A 20,296-nucleotide genomic window follows, 5' to 3' on the forward strand; every position below is an offset into this window, starting at 1 on the left:
ACACAGTATGAAGCAGCTGTGGACAACAGACAGTGTGAGAGTTACTCACTCAGGATACAGCTTCAAGATATGTAATCCCTATACATTGTTTTTGATTACTGAGGAGATGGTTTGTCTCCCTTTGGTTTAAAACAGCACAGACACACTGTCTGCAGCTCCGTGCAGCATGGAGGCACTGGGTAATGGGTGCAGGCCCTCACTGCTTGACATAATTTAATTTGATGGTGTGAAAACTACAATGGCCAGGATCACTGACTTCATGCATCATGAATCAGGACAGTTTTCTAAAACAACACAGTCTGACAATTTAGATGGGTGCTACACAGCCACATTTCTTAACCATTAAATTCTTCATTGCTATGTTGGAGAGCTGGAAGGGTTTCAGAGCTTCAGCATCTTTAGCTGCCCTTTATCAAACTGGAGTAGTAAAATATGGGCATTTTCTATTAAGGTTTCTTCCCTTTTGAGTCATTTTCCACACAGACCTGTTTCAGGGTTTTCTACCACTCCCTCTATATCAAAGTGCTGCCTACACTATATTTCAGTGACAATAAAATGAACAAGTGAGCGAATAAGAGCCACTTTATATTTGGCCTGCAATCCAACCACCACAAGTATCTGAGCAGAATTTAAAATCATCAGCCAGGATTCACATGGGTGCAAAAGTCAAGAAACGGCGCATGTATTATGTGCAGTACCTTTAGGCTAAACTACAGACCAAGGTGTTCTTTTAAACCTATAATACATCACAAATAAATAGCAGCTATCACAAGTTTTGTTTTCTTGCATCATTGAGGGCCCACACAGACAATGAAGTAAAGACTGGAATGTCCACATTTCTTCAGTTAGCATAATCACACACCCATGCAGTATGGTGAAACCACAAGCTTTTAAGAAAGTACTGTGGAACAACACCGTGCACATGGGGATTGGGAGTTTCTTCCACACTTCTTCCCTTATTTCCTCAACATAACCTAAATTTTCACAGACCACTGGATTTACAGGTTCCATTCAGATTTTAGTTGTTGACTTTGACCTTCACCACCGGATAAAGAGACGACAGGCTCAGGTCCCTGTTATTCCCACATATCAAAACATTCTGTGCCATTCCTACAAAGTAGCACACACACTCTCCAGGCTTGAAAATCAAATGTTGCTGAATTCCAGTACAAAATACGAGCATTACAACAGATGGAGTGCAGCTTTTTTCAACTGTGCAACTGCTCCTAATCATGTGAAGCACAGATCAAATGGCTATGTACTGTTTTAGTGGTGATGGGAAACAGCTGGGATAAAGACCAGAGCACCTTTGCTCTAATCAGCCAGCTTAACTGGTTCTCCAGCCCGTGCACTATATGAAATTTACTGGAGAGAAGTCTCTTGAAGATGCTTTAATGTAACCATACCTCTTTGCTGCCTCCACTAAAGCTTTCTCGTCTGGTGAAGAGGCGTAGTATTCCATGTGACTGGAGGAGAAGCCGTTTGCATGGGCGAATGGATCTCCTCCACCAACCAGACAGTCTGGCTGGTCGTAGCTGATCTGAACCGTGTGACACAATGACACCGCCTTGAGAAATAATACTTCATCACCAATCTGGATGGAGAGACCACAGGGAGGGATAAGGGAGGAAGAAACACCATCAGCTCTTATTCCATACAGTGACGTGCTATGTGTCATTGTAAACATAAGTGAGATATGATTCACTTCATGAGCAAAGATTAAGCTTGAGTGATAGCAGATGTTGATTAGTGCTTACAATGCACATATTTTATGTTTGCAGATCATAGTCTAATTGTCTATTAATTATATGAATGGCCTCAGGTAAAACGCCTTTCCTGACATTTGAAGGAAATTTGTTCATATAACACGGTTTGCTGGTTTAACGGCAGCAGCGCTAACAGTGTACAGCATGTATAGTATGTGTCTGCCAACAGAGCATGAATGTAATGCATATACATGTGAGTTACCAGGTGAGGCGTAGAACCATCTGGTGTATCATCAGTCATTCCCTCAGGGACCAGCTTGCCGTTAACTTCCCGGTACTTTGTTCCGTTAATTGAACACTCACGGAACTGCATCTCATTTTCCGTTAGGGTGCCCGTTTTATCTGTGAACACGTACTCCACCTCGAAACAAACATGTGAAATGATGAATGAAATTAAACACGTGCTTAAATACAAACAGTTGAATTCTGAATGAATTAGGTGTTCCTGCACTTCTCTTCCGTACCTGCCCCAGCTCTTCATTCAGGTCCGAGGTGTTGACCTGAGCCTTCTGATCGCTCTCCTCATGGTAGAGGTCCAAATCCCAGCCAATGAAAAAGGAGCCCAAAAACTTCTGCATCTCCACAGTCACATAAAGCGAGATGGGGATGATGAAGTTATAGAGGACCAGAAATGCCAAGAAGTCCGAGATGAACTTCAAGATCTAAAAGAAGGATGAGAGTACATTTATTAGAATGAGACACAGGAAGAGGGCCATACGCGATGAGCACTAAAGTGAGTCGTGAAACAAGATAGGAAGATAAACAAATGTCAAATTAGCTTAAGGTAACAAATGAAAACAGGTTGAATTGCTCTTGGAAGCACGATGGTGAGGAGGAGGACGATGGGTAGAAAAGAGGAAAATAAGGAAAGTGTGTAAAGAACTTAAGTGCCTCTATTGCTGTCATCTGAATTACAAGTGGACTTTTTAAATGTCAAAAAGAATTAGATGACTCAAGTGAGGGTCCATAAGAAAGGTTTCATTTTAATGTGAGTTTAGTTTTAATCTCAGCCAGGTTTCATCACACATGGAAAATACAAAACTGCACTTGGCGATGTTGTAAAGCACAAGGTCATGGTCAAATAATAACTCAATGCACCTTCATTTGGAGAATTAACCAGTGTAATGTACAAACTTTTGGTCTGGAAAAAAATGATTTTGCACTATTGGGGAAATTTTGCAGTTTCCATTCAGGCTTTTTAATGCGACTGATTATTGGAGAAATTGGAAGAAAAGATTCTGATTACAAAATAAATGTGCGTAATACACATCTAAGGCACAAACACACAGACTGATGGTGCTTCAGCACTGATGCTTATAAATCAAAACAGACAGGATAATTCATTCCCATTAAGGAGTTAATTACTTTATGTGACAGGAAAGGAGAGTGAGGAGAGGATTCCAGACTGAGAGACAGAGCATGGAAGTTCATGAAATATTAGATCTGGAACTGAGCTCTGACTAACTTACTAAACAAAATAAAGAAATGAAACTCATAAAATCAGCCTATTGCTGGTGTCTGGGGTCTTACCAAAACATACTGCACCTGTCATGGAATAGTACAAATATAATATGTCGTAGTACTTATCCTTTCTTGACTCGGACATTAAAATTTTTAGACCTTAAATTCAGATCATTTTCAGACTTCTAAAGGACCGGCAGATTCCTTGGAGAGATGAGATGGCTGTGACGTGGAGACAAGCAGTCTCCAGGCCACACACTGTAACAGGGCCAGCAGGTTTCTGGAGCTCTTGATATACTAAATCTAAAAACACAGCCATTGAATTGTTGTAGGTATTCCTGCCTCTCTCTCCAGGGAAAAGGGAAGCCAGTGTACAACTGTGATTTTTTTCTTCTCTGTCACAATACATAGAGGGCTGCTGTCCTCTCTGACTGATTAGTGCTGACAGGTTGGCTGATAGGCTGGCAGACCGGCCCTGTGAAAGGCACTTCCTCTATTATACCTTGTCACAAGATCTAGAGACACTAAAAGCGCCCCACCAGCACCCTGCTAGGACTGTATGTGCGTGTATATGCGGATTCAAGCTCAATTTTTATATCTTAACTACCTCTCTATTAATCTGTATCTGCTGTAAAGAGAAAAAGCCCATTCATATTTGTTGAGGAGATGAAGTGAAGGGACGTCGACTAAAACCTTTCCTCATCTTATCTGTGGGGCTGATAGCCAGCACTACTTACAAAATCAAATCAGTGAGAATGGATTGACGCCTAATGCGATGCAGACTAACCGGACTGCTGTTCCTCTCTTGTTCAGTCTTTTGGTTGTAGAAGGGCTCATCCCATTTGTCCTCAGCCTGCCAGGCATACTTCAGGATGGTGCTGAGGATGGCCTCGAACAGCAAGATGCCCAGGTAGATGATAAGGAAGGTATTCATGGACCTGGCACACGAAAGCATTTCAAAGTCGAATGTTAAAACTTATCCTTAAAGCCACAATATTTTGCTTACTCTGAGAGGCAACAGAACAAGCTCACTTCTCCACTGCAGAGCGTTTCTGGGACTTGCACTTATAGTTGAGGGCCATCTTGGACTCCATCCCGGTGTAAACTGCCACACCTTCAACAGCACAGTTAGTTAGTTAGTTAGTATTACACTGGGCTTGTGGGACATGAAAACATTAGACTGCTGATGGACTTGCACATGAATTCATTACACAGAGACAAATTAGTGAAGCATTGGGACATTGCAAGTAACCATACTCAATTCAGTTCACATAATCAGCCATATGCTGAGTGGCCTGTCCCGTAATGTCCAATGAGCTAGGCTTGCTTGTGCCACAGATGTGACGTGGCTGTGTCACCTCTCTATCACGCCTCCAATATTCACTGGAAGCGTTTCTGAGGCAGCCTGTTCTTGAGCAGCTACTATATTTTGTCTTTCTTTCTCTCTCAATTCAAATGGAAACTTCACATTGGAAGAAATCATTTACCACCCAACTCATGTTTAACTCACCAAAAATCTCTTTGGTATTTTTCAATCTGGCTCCTCGCAGCAACAAATTCTCTGGGCCCAGCGGTCTGACATATTAGCAAACAGAAGCAACATAAATACAGAGAAAGATGAATGTGGCTGTAGGATTTTGGCACAAACAAAGTATACAGAACACTTAAAAATAAACTTAAACACTCAAAAACAGTCTATGAGGCTCATGCATCTTCTGTATACATTATGTATTGAATCATTTCTATTTAGCTGCATATTTATTCTTCGCGTCTGTTTAGTTGTGTCTTCAGCTTGTCTTGTACACCTTTAATTACTAATCTCATTATTAGTCAAAGTAGTTGGATAAATCTGTTCTTACCTGACTATCTCCTCTCCATGCTGAGTCACCGTAATCCGACCAACAAACCTGGAAAACACCAAAGGCATTTTAGTTGAGGGGCAAGATGGAGAGAGTAGCAACATCCAAATGCACACAGGAAATGGGCTACTTTCAAAAAAACATCCTGCAAAAGCCAAAAAGCTTTCACATGCATTTCAATAACCTGGTTATTGTAAAAACCTGTGTTCATATGCAGCTGGTCATCAATCATATTTCTCTCCAATCATTTGGCTTATCTTAAATGTGTTACAGGACTGTCTCTGCAGAATGCACAGGTTCTCTTCAAGGCATTTTGAGAGACAGAGCACATAGAGGCTAGGCTCTGTGGTGAACAGCCTTTCTTGCACATTATGTCCAAATTAACAAAAATGAAAATGACATATTGAAACTAGGGTTGAAAAGACTTTTTGAAGCATTTCCAGAAAATTTCCAAGGGAATTAAAGATCTGGAGTATAACATAGTTTATAATTTGTTCAAACATTCTGCTAGTTTTTGCTAGCTAGCTGTTACCATGCGGGATGTAGCTTGATCAAGCATGCTAACTGAGTTAGCGCACAGCCCACATTGTTGGCTCAAACATTCAAAGTACATCTTCACCTTATTTAACTTACCTCGGAGAGGTAGCTAACCTGCCAAGGGGCACTTTTCACATTATATGTGTTTGACAAATAAATGTTCAATGAGTTCAAATGAGTCAGTTCACATTAAGTTCAACACAGCTAAAATGTTGATTTTTTTTTCATTTCTATTAGAAGGGTTTACAATTCTGTTTGATTATGATATGATAAGAGGTTTGTTTCTATCTGCATATGACATGGTCAATATAGCCTGAGAAAATAACCCCTATATTCCCATGGAAAGTTCCCACCTTCAATATTCACAGAATTTTACTACGCCCTTTCATGTTTACTCACACTTATCTATGGCTGTTACAAGCTGCTGTTAGTTAGTTAGCTCAGTTAGCTGTGCAGCTAGTGGCCCTATTAGGTGACTGAGTCTGCCCAGGCCGGGAGCTCTAAGCAGTGGGCGAGTATTGGTGTTAACACTGCACTGAACCGGGCTCAGCAGCCTCCCAGTGAAAATGGCCGGACAGCCTCTGAGACCAACAGAGGCCAGTTTGCCAACAGGGAATACAGCACAGAGGTGATTTATAGCTGCTCCAATCAGGATTCTGACTACTGGGATGACGAAGATATGGCAGGCGAGAGGAGCGAGAGGAAGGTTGGGCATCAGCAGAGCCAGAATACTTTTACATCTAACCATGAATAAGGGTTTATTTTAACCAAACCAGAGTTGGTGATAATTGGAACATTGGAAAGACAAATAAAGATGGTTTGTTTTTTATTTTATTTGGTTTCTGTTGTTGTTTGAATGAATGGAGTTAGCATTATGTTGGTAATGTTGGTTAATTTTTTGAGTGTGAAAAACCAAAAGTTATGTCTTACATATTGTGCCTTTAAGTCAGTAAAGCCAGTGAGTGTTGAGAGAAAGAGAAAGCAACCGAGAGGGGGGAAGGAAGAAAACTGCCACCGAATCAAACTGCCCGATCTAAAAATACACTGATCGATCCTGGAGTAGCCAGCAGAGACAGACGAGAGGAACAGCAGCTGTTGAAGAGGTGATGAAGCCACTTCTCCCTATAACCCATTTAATAACACATCTCTAGCAGGGCAATTCTACCATGTATTTATCATTGTGGTTTTTAAAGTGGGCTCTGGAGACTTCAAGGGGTTCTTAGGAGATTCCAGCAAATTAAATGAGTTATCTGCACAATACTAGGATTCCAATTTCTAATGTTCTAACGTGTTTAGCTGGGAGGATCCTTAGTTTATTGCATGTGACTTCACCCTGGATTTTTTGTGGTCTGACCCTGAAGGGGTGTGTGTTCACGCAGGTAAAAATCACCTGTATAGGTCAGCTTCTGGTTGCTGACACTCTACCACAGCCTGCAGAGCCTCCAGTTGGGACACTGATTGACACACTGCTGTCTCCGCCACAGAGTAGTGAGTCTACAAACAAACATTACATACACAACACATGATACAGTCAAATGCTGATTAAAGGGAAGCATTGTTTAAAATTGGACAAAGATACTTCAGTTTATAAGGGAGAAGTTTTCATAAAAAAGTGCAAACTTGTGAACAAATAGACTGACAGAACAAAAAGCTTTCTATTGATAAACAGCTGGTTGGGTCAGTTGCTGCCGGCTGCACCTCAACTCTTAACCTGACCATACGACAGAGGGAGAATGTCATTAAGCACTTGACTTTATATTTATGTGTTTGGTCAATGGTACTTTTTATATATATTTATATATAATAGTCCTGTCTATTCGAAACCTTTATTTGAGCAGCTTTGTTGTCCTTGTTTTTAGCTTTTATGTCTAATGGTGTTGAAGTACACTGAGAGACATGAAGTCAAATTCTTGTATAATTAAGCTGACTGCATCTGTATCAATACATACATACATACACACAGATGCATCACACCCATCATGTTCCATCCCAACATTATCAGTAGCTTTGACAGCTTTCTAATCTTATGACCTTATTAAACACCCACCATAATGTATTCTGACCCAGAGGTGAGCTTTTTTTCTGCTTAACTTGCCGTATATATTTAGTAAAATTAACCTGATCCACTAATACTGTAGCTATAATTTAATTGTAGCTACAGGCTCCTATAATTTTAGCAGGCTCCTTAAGGTGAAAAAAAGAGAGATGATGATAGGTGCACTACTGGTGCTATTCTAGTATCACTGTAACAACACAGTACAGCAAAAAACCCAATTTCTAAAGATATCAAAAGGTGCAAAACTGGTAAAAACACATTTCTGGCCCAACACTAAAACCCATCATGCTGTATAAATAAACTTTAGCAGACACAGCACCAAGTCCTTAGAGAGACAATTAAACCACATAGCCTCTGGCCAGCCTGGGGACAGGAGAGGAGAAGTGAGGAGAGAGGAGAGGAGAAGTGAGAGGAGAGGAGAGGAGAGGAGAGGAGAGGAGAGGAGAGGAGAGGAGAGGAGAGGAGAGGAGAGGAGAGGAGAGGACTTGCTGAATACAAAAATGACATCCAAGTCATTTGACAACCTTTTGTAAAACATGCATACATCTGGCAGACACAGGAAATGGCATTACTCATGACAGATGGGCAGGGGTCTGCTAACCAAACTCTATTTGCTAACCAATTAAAAACTAACGGCTGGTTTCACACAACTCCAGTGATCAACAGCTGGAGTAACTACAGCAACTACAGAAATGCAGCAGCAAAGAAAACATGGATTTATTTAAATACATGGATTTAAACTATCAAAATAACCAGTTTTGTAAATGTGTTTCATTTGTCAGGCCTCAAGGACAAACACAATGTGATGAAAAACACTGAATCTTTTTCTGAATCTAACTTTTGTTGTTTATACTTCACAGGTCACCTTTAAGGCTGCTGGCTTGTGCAGTTTTTATTCTTAGGATTGGTTGTGGATATGCATTTCTTCAAGTTTTCACACCACAAACTCAGACACACCACAGATATTCTCCCAAAGGCGACACACACACACACACATACACACACACACACACACACAAACACACACACACACACACACACACACACACACACACACACACACACACACACACACACACACACACACACACACACACACACACACACACACACACACACACACACACACACACACACACAGACCTTAAGGTTGGTCTCTCCATCGAGACTGGCTGTGGTGATGTGACAGGTGCCATCTGGACGATCTGACGAGAGCAACACCAGGTCAACGGGGAACGTCTCATCTTTAGCCACTCGAACAATGTCCCCCACCTGGATGGAGAGGAAGAAAGACACACACACACAAATACACACAAAAGTTAAAGTGCAAGCTCTCTATGAGCTCTTTATATCTATAGAGGGAGCAGGAGTGGTCCTGGTCCTCCTCCATGGAATCCATCATTGAAGAGGACCAGGGCCACTGTTTCTACAATAGGTCACAACAGACCTTTGGCAGCCACCATAGGCTCTCTTGCACCCTTGGAATGGGAGGAGTGAGGCAACAGGTATTCAGATGGTTGCAGTGTGCAACCTCACTGCTTGATGCCACTAAATCCTACACAATGGTCCTTTAAGTAGATCTGCACTCTCTCTTTGTCATGCACTTACTTTAAAAAAAAACTATCAACTAAATTGTCCACAGGTAATCAAAAAACTAAACTTGACCAGCAGACAGCAGCATCTGCTTGTTTGTGGAGATTCAGTATCAGAAATGCTTTTTTTTGTCTAAGCTGACTGGAGGGGCGTGTTGGTGTCTGCCTTTGATTGACAGCATCTGTCTAGCTGCAAACTGACGTCAGTGCACTTTTCCCAGATGAGTGTTTCTTTGGGCACTCGTTCAGGATAAGACGTGTGTTCATGTTTGTTGCTTAGATAAGACGGAGAGTTTAGCAGGAAGCACAATATGGGTTATTGTTGTAAATCTGTGGTTCTTGTGTTGTGCAGCAGGAGGCTGTCTGGCTCAGTGTGACAGCCTGCTCCACCTCGGACAGAATGCTACTCACTGCTAACCAAACCAAAAAACACAGATCAGAAATTTCTCCCTTTTGGATTCTGACTTTTTCTCAAAGGAGGATATTTGATTTGCAGAGCAGATATGTAGCAGAGAGAAAAAAGCTATTTAATTTCAGTTTGACTTTAAATAAAATGTCTCGCTCCTGTTGACAACAAGTCTCCTGACCGTGACTGGCCAAACAGTATCAAGTGTGCGTCTGACTTAAGGGCACACATCATTAGGTATCGTTGCGTCGGCTCCAGACACAATAGTTATAGTGTCTCTGACCTCAGAGGGTTTGTGTGAACCACCATGTTCTGAGTTACAGGCATATCCAGGCAGCACAGTCACGCCATCAGTGACAGGAGAGGCTGGGCTGTAAATATGCTGTCCAATAATGCAAACATACACACAAGAACAAACAAACAGCAGCGTTTGTGTCAAACACCATGAATAGCCCAGTTTCTTGCAGTCCTAACATGTGAAACTTTGCACTGACGGTATCTCATATGATCTTTCTACACTGACTAGCTCCAAAGACACACCACTAGCTCCAGGAATTTAACAGCCAAGCTTAAATTAGTCATGACTGTTGGCTATGAGCTGCAAAGAGCTATTTTTAGATACCTTTATGTATAGTTTTTCCCCAGACACAAACACAATAATTTGCTTTGGTGAAAGTAACATCCTGTTCTTAAAGAGTAAAGTTTGAAACTGGAACAATAAAGTCCCTTTAGGTTTTGCCATCTTACCCTGATGTTCTTGGATCTCGTCTGGACCAGACTTCCACTGCGAACCACAAACACCGGAGCCCCATTCACCTCGTTGTCCGCCTTGTGTCTCAGCCAATCCTCGTAGCCCTATGACGATATTCATTCAATAACCGATCACATGCAGCAAATGACCTTTGCCAGCTTCACAGTGGAATACAGTGTGATCGATCAGCAGTGGAGGTGCAGTGCTGGCATGACTAATTATTGATCGACTCAAGTGTCTAATGGCTGTTTAAGTTATTCCAAAGACATCTTATGTCAATGCAAAGTTTATCACTGGTTAGAGGATAAAACAGCATATTTTTAACATTGTGACTGAAGTTTTCTCAATTTGAATTCAACTGAACACTGCAGATGAAACCAACACAAGTCATTGACCACAATAAATCTCACTTAATAATACATGTATGCTAGTTCTCCATCAAAGAGGAAGCTATCATGCACCTGTGTTCTCACCTGTTTTATGGCAGTTACTGTGATCACAAAGAAGAGAGGCAAACCGCTGGTGACTGGGGAAGTTGGGGTGTCTATCATCAACTGGAAAGACAAATACAAAGGCGGGGGGGTGGGGTGGGGTGGAGATTTCAACAAATTGGAAGTGTAGCAGAAAAAACTGACACCAGAGAATCAGTAAGAGTGAGTGGGCCCCGTCAGAGAGACAACAAGCGAACTAGAAAGACAACAGAGAGAAGTAGTGGCTGATGTGCCAAACAGGAAACCCCTACGCTTCCCTCAAAGGTAAACTGTCAGTTCAGAATCACACAAAAGGGAAACTAAAAGCTTCAGAAGCAAAATTTACAGTAGCAGACACATCTTGTTCAGAAAGTGGTGAAGCCAAGGTATTATTCCCTGCTAACGTTAAACAAAAAATCAAGTGCTATGTTACTTTTGATTCATTCATTCATTTCCAAACATTTTTTGTCATTTCTTGTTGATGTGATTTCTTAATATTCTTATTTTTGGGCATGACATGCAACAAAGGTGCATGGCTGGATTTGACCCGGGGACGTTGTGGTTTTATGGTAAGTAGGACGCTCTGGTTTCTATAAAACATTTTTGCAGACATACTAGTTTAGAGAAGAGCAGAACACGGTAGCACAGTGACTGCCCTCTTCGTGTTCCTGTCATTACTTCCTGGATTACATTTTGACACGCTGTTAACATGATGCACAACATGCGTCATTTCGTTACTACTACTAAGTAAAAACCTCTCTTAGAGGGTAACCACGCCCTCAAACACTGCGAGAAACTACCCTGAAGCATATTCAAATCAATGCACTGGAGGAGGCATGGCACTGTGGCTTAAGGCTGACACGTTTTCCAACAGTCAGTGTGAGAGGGACAACACAACTGAACTTTAAATCCAAACACACACACAGTGCATACAGTGTCTTAAACACAGTATGTGCTCTGAAAATCACCAAATTCATTATATGGCAATAATCTATGTGATTTGATATACAGTGCAAAAAAAAAATAATAGTGTGGAGTTCCACCTTAAAAGTGAAGCTCTGCAAAAATAAAATCCAATGGAATAATTTCATCACACCTCTGCTTTCATTTGATGACATTTGTTTTATATACACACACACACACACACACGCACACACACACACACACATATATACACACACACACACACACACACACATATATATTCAGTAATGTATCTTACTCATTCAACCCTTAAATCAAGATTTTGTGCATTTTTCGTTGTGTATGTGTGTGTGTTTATGTGTGCGTGTGTGTGTCAAGGCCACCTGTCTGCTCCAATGTGAGGAGGTTATGTAACCTTAAAGTAATGCACACTTCCGGCGTCCCTCAGAGAGAGACAGAGTCTGTCCCCATCTCCTACGCAGCATGTTTTGCCTATGTGGACACCAGCGACACCATGAAGTGCAAAATCCCACCACCGCCTCAGGATGGCATTATAACTGTGTGTACTGTGCGGTAGTAGTGTTGCATTCGTATTTTTCCAACTTTCTGTCCAATGAACATACTGATCCAAACCATCCAAACTGATCTTTTACTGTTCTTGATAATTTTCTTATCCTGCATCAGGACAGGGGGGTGCCATTAAGTTTGAGTACTGTGCAGATTTAAATAAAATAAATCTAGGTACAAGGTACTCACATCACTGTTAGGCCTAAAGCATACATACAATGGCTTTAGGCCAGTGAGTCTGAATGTAAAGTGATTTTTCGTGTTCACACGAAAAATCCTGCAAGGCCCTTTAACACACACCAAAGACATATCTATATTATAATATTTACTTGGTTTGAAAAGGAAACAGCTATCTAGGAATCCAAATAAGACCTTCCAAAAAGCGGTCAAATTGGCCATCAATAAAACATCATGTTCATAACGTCAAGATGAAAAGAGGCCCTCCTTTCAGTGATTTGAGATTAACTGACTTCAGCTTCTCTGACAAGTTGAGTGGGTGAAAAGAATGACTTTCCAGACAGAGTCAAGTCGATTGCTCTGGCTTCACTACACAAGCCCAAATAAATCAGGAGAAGCCGGAAAATTTGAACGCCACATCCTACTTCAGCACGGGATGACGGATGCATAGTGAAGGCCTAACACCTCGGGCTGGCTGTGAAGGCACAGATATTAGTAAATGTGTGGGTGTAATGTTTTAATACACAGGCAGACCTGTCTCTCTAGAAGGCCATGACTCACTCTCACACAAACAAACAAACACACACACACACACACACACACACACACACACACACACACACACACACACACACACACACACACACACACTTGCATTTAGGGTGGGAAAACCGAGGTCATATTAGGCTCGTCACCATCTGACTGAGGAGAACAAGCACCTGCAGACAAGACCTGTGTGTGTGTGTGTGTGTGTGTGTGTGTGTGTGTGTGTGTGTGTGTGTGTGTGTGTGTGTGTGTGTGTGTGTGTGTGTGTGTGAGAGTTTTATTACCTGTACGAGGAAGATGATGAGAAAGTAGAAGTTGGCTATTCTTCTGAACTGCTCGAACAGATTTTTAGGAACAAAATTCCAAATTGTGTACTGAAAAAGAAAGAAACAACAAAGTAGAGCTTACTTAAGCAGAGTATCAAAAGAAATCCTCAGGATGCTAGAGGGAACTGCATTTAAGAACATGTAAAATACATGTAAACAAATACACGAGGCAGGAATAATGAGCCTGTGTCTGACTGGCAGTATTCAAACAGGCACATTAAGATAACAAATAATACGAAGTAGTCATTAAAGGATACCCTGAGCACAGCGTTCTGCAGACGACTGCTGTTTAAAAGGCTGTTTTTGTTTCACTCTCGTGTTTCAGTTCATTACTTCCTGTGCAGCATGGTCTGGAAAGAACAACTGATGGAGGAAAAAGTTGCAGTGACACTTTTTTCTTTTTTTCTGCACTGAGCTGAGCTTTGACAACCTGTTTTTACCTTCCCGGAGGTGAAACTCATCGCATTCGTACACAGCTCCATCAAGAATAAGCCACTGTCGATCACTTAATCAGCTGCCTAATCAATGACAGCCATCACTGTTGGTGCTGGGCAGCAGCCTCTTTGGATTATTACCTGTCTCTCCAGTCAATCTTCCAACTGATCTATGAATCCTCTCACCAACACAAAGGGGTTGGGGGTTTTTTGTCTGAGTTGATCCTGTTATGTACAAATCAAGCTTCAGCCCTTATCTCTCTCCCACCACACCAGAAATCCACAGAAAGCTTTTTTTAACACTGGTTCTGCTCAGTGCAAAACATCATGGTTCACAGCTTTCAAAGAAGGGCCTAAACCATTTCAACAATAAATAAATAAATAAATAAATGGTGCTCTCGTCATCTGTCTGTTTTGCAGGTGCTTTTGCAGCGATGGCAGAATTCAACATGATTGTGGCAGTTATGAAAAAAAAAATCTGGAGATTCATATTAGTTAAAACATTTTTCAAGAAACAACTTTCTCTTTTTATTATGCCGACAATAAACTAAAAAATTACATCTAGTCAAAAAAGAAAAGAAAAAAGACATACTGCCTCATTGTGACTTAATAACATGAAGTCAGGCAGTGATAACACCATGGAGAAAATTCACATACTGAAGCTAAAAACATTTGCCTCCATTTACCTTGGAGGAGATGATTCTGTTGTCAGCAAAGCGTTGTGGTACGTAGTGACCATGCTGAGGGAAACGGTTTGCTACATAAACCGTCCTGGTCTCGCTCTGATGAGGGGGGTCAAAGCCCTGAAGGAAGGAAGGAAATGAGAGAAGAGATGGAGAGGGGTGGGACAAAAAGAGGGGACAAATGTGGAAAAGGAGGGGAATAAAAGAAGACAAGAGGTTACTTCCATAAAAACAGACATCCCTTATGCTGTAGAAGACATCTCACTTATGTTCTCTTTGCACAACTAAATAAACCACTCAGTCATTTTACTAATTAGGACAGAGCTGCTGAACTTTAGGGCAAAGTGTTGTTGACGTTTCATGTACCAAGTGTGGAGTGTAGAACTGAAGCAATTAGTTGATTAATTGATTAGTCGAATAACAGAAATGGCTCCAACTGTGCATACCAGCTTTTTCAACTGGAAAAATTTGTGCTTTTTGTCTGTTTTCTATAATTCTAAACTATATTATTTGGGGGTTTTAATCTGTTGGTTTGAACAGTTTGAGCAGCAGTTTGGTATATTTTACCTTGGGCTCTGGGAAACTGTGATGGGTTTTCTTTTCTCAATTTTCCAAGATTTTTAACTAATTCATTGAAAAATTAGCATGCATTACTCAATAATTAACATGTTTTTTGGCTCAAGTTCAAGATCATTGTACACAAAACCATGTGTTTTAAACAAGTTATCAAGATAACTATTACTGCTGAGTAATAGTAACAGAGAACAAATAAAAAAACAATACTGCAACTGTCACAACATTTTATGATATTGCAGTAAATCATACACTTGGTCACACAGAGGCAAATAAAAAGTTAATCAAATAAATTATCAATTAATCAATCATTGAAAATTTGTAATTTAAAACATGTAAAAACAAATAACTGCCAGGAAAATCCAATTCCCTTTTCTCTGGCAGATTATTTAAATTTAAAGTAAATATGAATTATAGGCAATTAATGTAACAGTCCAACTTTATTTTATAGCAAGTCATTTTCTATTGTTGGAATTAAGCACAGGCATGACTAACCCTGACAGCCTACACTACACTAAAATCCACCTGGGGCAACATTCTCTGCCTCTATTCAATGCGGTTTGTTACTGCCTAGTTTAGCTTGTAAAGCCATTTCTCTATGAACTTTTTTGTCCAGTGCAGCAGAAGTTAAGATCCCAGAGTGAGAAACAGAAATACTGCCAGACACTACACTGGTGTGTTACATCATGCAAGTACAGATGAAAGTATACACCTATAGTGTAAGAGCTTAAAGCAAAGCTTAAATGTGTGTGTATGAAAGCAAGACAACTTACATAAGAAACATGCTTTTGGCCCACAACAAAACAGAAGCTCTACGCCAAAACACGTAATATGTGCGCAATAAAAAAGGGTTTCAATATGCCACACTACCTAAAGTGTGGATGGAAACATCTGGCACAGATCAACGCGTCCTTCAGCACAGTTTAGTCGGCAGCCTTGCCACACGCTCTTACCTCTAACCACAGACATGAAGTGACAGTATAGGAGCAGCTGACTAGCTGTGGTCAGCTGTATTTATTTATCTAGCAGGAGCTTTAAGAGGAAGCATAGTGACTGAATTTTATGCAAACGCTCAGTATGTTTTTAAATTGACATGGAAATAAGTTGTGGCTATATCAGCATAGTTTTTTTTTTTTTTGCATCCATTCATCTGGAGACCAAAGCAACAAGATGCGCTTTTCTTGTATTTGTCTTGTGTGTCACACGCTACCTGACAGCTACACTAAAAAGGCTAAAGCAAGTGCCTACAATCATTTACAAATGTGGCATGACGTATGTCCAACACACACCCGTATGCGTACACAGAGCAATGCATCCGGGCCACGTCACTCACTCCCACGCAGATTCACCTCTGTTCAGGGACACATGTGAACTATTACTGCCTTACTGTTCTTTCACTTTCTCAAGCTCTACAGCTGCTGCTGCTTTCTTACTGTTTATTAAATAAGGGCACCACACTTAACACGGAGCTGGAAGGACGGACGATGGCATGTCAGCCTACTGCAGTGTTTACAGATTGATATCAAGTTCTCACCTGAACATATATGCTTCTTTTCACAAGGGTCAACACATATTCCTATTTTCATGGTTCTGAAAGCACTCAAACTTTGCACAAACAGTGTCCTTTCCATCATCACCTGGCATACGATCAGCGATCCACATTTAGGAATGAAAACAATCAGGATTTTCTATTTCAGTTGATCCCTTCTTTTCCATTTGGCTCACAGCTGTTAAAAGGTGGCCCATGTGAGATCTCTGTACCCTCCCTGCTTTCTTACTCCACACGCCCAGATTTCTTCATTTCCAACCAGCAGCCTTTCACCCAAACCAACCCCACCTCAGGTAAAATCACTTGAGGCAATTTATCAGATTGAACTCTTTTTTTTTTTAAACATATGCAGTAGTACTCACCAAGACCAGTAAACAGAATTTGATGTGTAAAATCACTGGAATTCCCCTTGAACATACAGAGAGACTCAGTAGGACAGTTGGATTTAAAACCACAATTTAACTAAACATGAATCACACCAGGCAAACCAGTGTTTAATGACCAAGTTAGTCATGGCAAACAGCAGCATTTCTCAACTCACTGTAAGTACCTGACAGAGGAAACACAGCCAACAAAAGGAAGTTCTCACAAAGTGAGAGTAAATGAATAAGCATTGGTTAAACTTTTTCTGCGTCCTGCAGTGTTTAAATTTAGTTAAAAAATAGCTTCACAATCCCTGAACATTTAATCTGAAGTTATGTGAAGTCACATGTAATTATTTGTGAAAAAGAAGAATGCTAGTATACCTTTCTTTTAATCAGTCTTTGAACACAGCTCTAATCATCTATATCTTAAATGGGAAGATCACCTGAGCATGCAAACCATGACAAACCTTTTAAAGCAACATCCTGCAATCGTACAGCTGCACATACAGTACCGCATTCATAGCTTAGAGTTACCCTCTACAACTAGAGTTGACTGCTGCAGGAAACAGGAACCTGCCCAATACTACTACTGCTTATTTACACTGGCTGCTGAACAGCTCCCATGAGGCAGTTACATTTAGACAGACTTGCAGTAATACAGGATTGTAAATCAACCTATATGACCCGGCAGTTGCAGACACTCATGGGCCAGGAAGTGAGTTTTGTAAGATAGATATCTCCACATCTAACAAAGTCACTGTTGAGTCACTGGGATTGATCAATGAACTATTACATCCCTGCTGATAGATTACAGTAAATTTGTACTTAAGCGTGGTTAACATCTTACTTTATATGCCTTTGCATAATTACTGTATGGATTCGTGATGGTGGTTGTTGGAGGGGACTATTTCCTCTCTTTACGCACCCAGTTTTTCAGACAATCTGAGAAGTCAGAGATTCCAACTCACCACATCAATCTGCCATCAGTTAAGTTGCTTAATCATTAAAACATTTGCACACAGTAGCTTGGTGGCTGAGTACAACCCTGCTTCCAAAAACACTGGGACGCTGTGTAAAACAGACATATACTCAGTCGAAAACAGTACAAAGACAATACATTTAAACACAGTCAGTTTCCAAATGACAGCATTCTGTTTACACGGCGTCCCATCGTTTTTTGGGATCATACAAAACTGCTCATTCTAACCGTAACAACGATGAGGCCTTGTGAAATTAGGGGAAGAACCTCACCCAATGGTTGTGAAAGCACTACAATGCAGCTTTAACATAGTGATTATTGTTCGTGCTTTAGGATATGGCTGAAGCCACTTCACATTGAAAACACCTTTAAGAGTTTCCAGTTCATCTAGTTCAACTGGCGAGGGAGCTACCAATAAAGGACAATAGTACAGACTGCTTTCGTCCAGGGTCATTCAAAGTTTATAGAAATACAGCAGAAGACCAGCATTGGCTGGTATGTCAAAAAAATTCCTATTGGGCCACATCTGATGTAGCTTAAATGTTTTTCAAAGGAATCTTGTAGAATCTACACAGAATCACATTATTCTTCACATGATTTGGATTACGAATGTCAGTGCTGCATAATCTGCGATGGGTTGCTCAACTGACATCTATCTGTCCATCAAATCAACATTAACAAGTGATTTTAACCCCAAACGATAAATACACATAGAAATATACAGCGGTCTGGCAGCGGGATTATTTGGAGGATTACTATTATGGCATAAAACAGAGGTGGTAAAATGTCACTTTTTATTAGGTAGGTAATGCCATGGATATTTCATAATCAATTACATATTAAGAGCATTTATTGGCCCTCTGTTATGGCCTATCCTGAATCACCGGCCTTAGCTTTATGCTCCTTTTGAGGCAGTATATTTTCAAGGGATAGTTGAGGTTCAGTTTTTTTGAGTGGGGTTGTACGAGATACTTTCACAAGTACATCGGAGTACCGTCACAGAAGCTATGCAATGCACTGCTGTGGACAGGGTCAGCAGAAAATGTACTTCAGCCACCTAAAAGAAGGCACATCTAAAATAACCCATAGTAGTTCAAGTCTACGCTTTATTAACAGTATATATCTGTGAGTGAGTTGAGCAAGATGACATGAGGAAATGAAGCGGTATTGTCAAGTTATCAACCAAAACCTCAGACACCCCCACAAGGGAGAAACAAGGAATTACTGCCGCCCACACACAGACCATCGTTGTGACCAATGAGTGAATCTTTGGATTCCAGTTTTCAGTTGTACACTACTGCCCGTGTTTGTGTAAATGACTAATAACAGAACAAAAACACTTTCCAGTTTTATACTGCACGATAAGTATGAATTTAATATCAGTGATATTGTACGTATGATATAAATTAACAGAGAATTGCAAATTTAAAGCCTAACCCATGTTTTGTAAAGCAAGAGATGTTATGTCCCTACAGTTGACCATTATGAACAAACAAAAGAAAATGTTTGCCTGAAAACACTTCTTGTTAAGGTGTGGATGGTGCCACGAATGACCTTTGCCAGGCACATGTCTGTTTAAGTGATCGACTGTACTACTTGTGGTTGCTTTTGTAGATGGTGATATATTTTACATGTTTTATAGGGCTATAATTGGTTGGCTATGACACATGACATTTTTAACTTTCAGATGTTCTTTTACAGCCTGAGGAACAACAGTAATGATGAGCCAGAGACCTAACCTGATGTCCAGGGTGTTACATTTACTTATTTAAGACTGCATCCAGTCGGAAATAACAGATTGAGTAGAAATATTGGAAAACTGCATAGGGCTGATGTCATACTTGGCTGATGGATAGGCATGACTGGCACATATTAGGGACACTTAGCTATTTCATTAAGTACATCAATGAAGTGAATCCAAGTGGAAAACATTTCACAGGTTTTTAGCTCCACAATTAAATTGTTGCCAGTCACAAGAGAGAAGATGGATATAACAAGTAGCAGATGAGTTGAAGAAGGATTTTAAAGCTTTCAGACCAATGAGATTGTGCAAAGAAGCTGATACTGAATATCAGCTTCTGACTGAACTAAGGTTGGGGTATCCAGATCAGCCATAACCTAAATGAAAAATAACAGGCCTCCTCATTTTAAAATGAAAAGAATACTGACAGTATAGCAACATTTTCAATGTGGCTTTCTTGAAAACACTCTTATCCCCGAACTCTTGTGGCCCCATCAATTTGTAGACCGACAGGTAATTACTCCCTGCATAAGA

At 40.6% G+C, this 20,296-nt stretch overlaps 1 protein-coding gene across 8 annotated transcripts in view; it reads right to left on the reverse strand.

The window, feature by feature from the left end:
* Positions 1-20,296, reverse strand: part of atp11b (ATPase phospholipid transporting 11B) — a 48,233-nt gene that overhangs the window by 25,007 nt on the left and 2,930 nt on the right. For all 8 annotated transcript variants that reach the window (XR_011602104.1, XR_011602105.1, XM_070960304.1 and 5 more), the window contains exons 2-14: positions 14,559-14,675; positions 13,397-13,486; positions 10,902-10,982; positions 10,425-10,532; positions 8,823-8,951; positions 7,014-7,117; positions 5,087-5,134; positions 4,738-4,802; positions 4,260-4,341; positions 4,015-4,165; positions 2,231-2,428; positions 1,969-2,127; positions 1,407-1,594 (exon numbers count right to left, since the gene is read on the reverse strand). Coding sequence is in view for 6 of the 8 variants with exons in the window: in XM_070960304.1 (XP_070816405.1) it covers positions 1,407-1,594; positions 1,969-2,127; positions 2,231-2,428; positions 4,015-4,165; positions 4,260-4,341; positions 4,738-4,802; positions 5,087-5,134; positions 7,014-7,117; positions 8,823-8,951; positions 10,425-10,532; positions 10,902-10,982; positions 13,397-13,486; positions 14,559-14,675 (1,520 nt within the window). In the remaining 2 variants the exon portion in view is untranslated. The remainder of the gene's footprint in view (positions 1-1,406; positions 1,595-1,968; positions 2,128-2,230; positions 2,429-4,014; positions 4,166-4,259; positions 4,342-4,737; positions 4,803-5,086; positions 5,135-7,013; positions 7,118-8,822; positions 8,952-10,424; positions 10,533-10,901; positions 10,983-13,396; positions 13,487-14,558; positions 14,676-20,296) is intronic.

The sequence above is a fragment of the Chaetodon trifascialis genome, chromosome 4 (assembly GCF_039877785.1).
Source record: "Chaetodon trifascialis isolate fChaTrf1 chromosome 4, fChaTrf1.hap1, whole genome shotgun sequence".
NCBI classification, from domain to species: Eukaryota; Metazoa; Chordata; class Actinopteri; order Chaetodontiformes; family Chaetodontidae; genus Chaetodon; species Chaetodon trifascialis.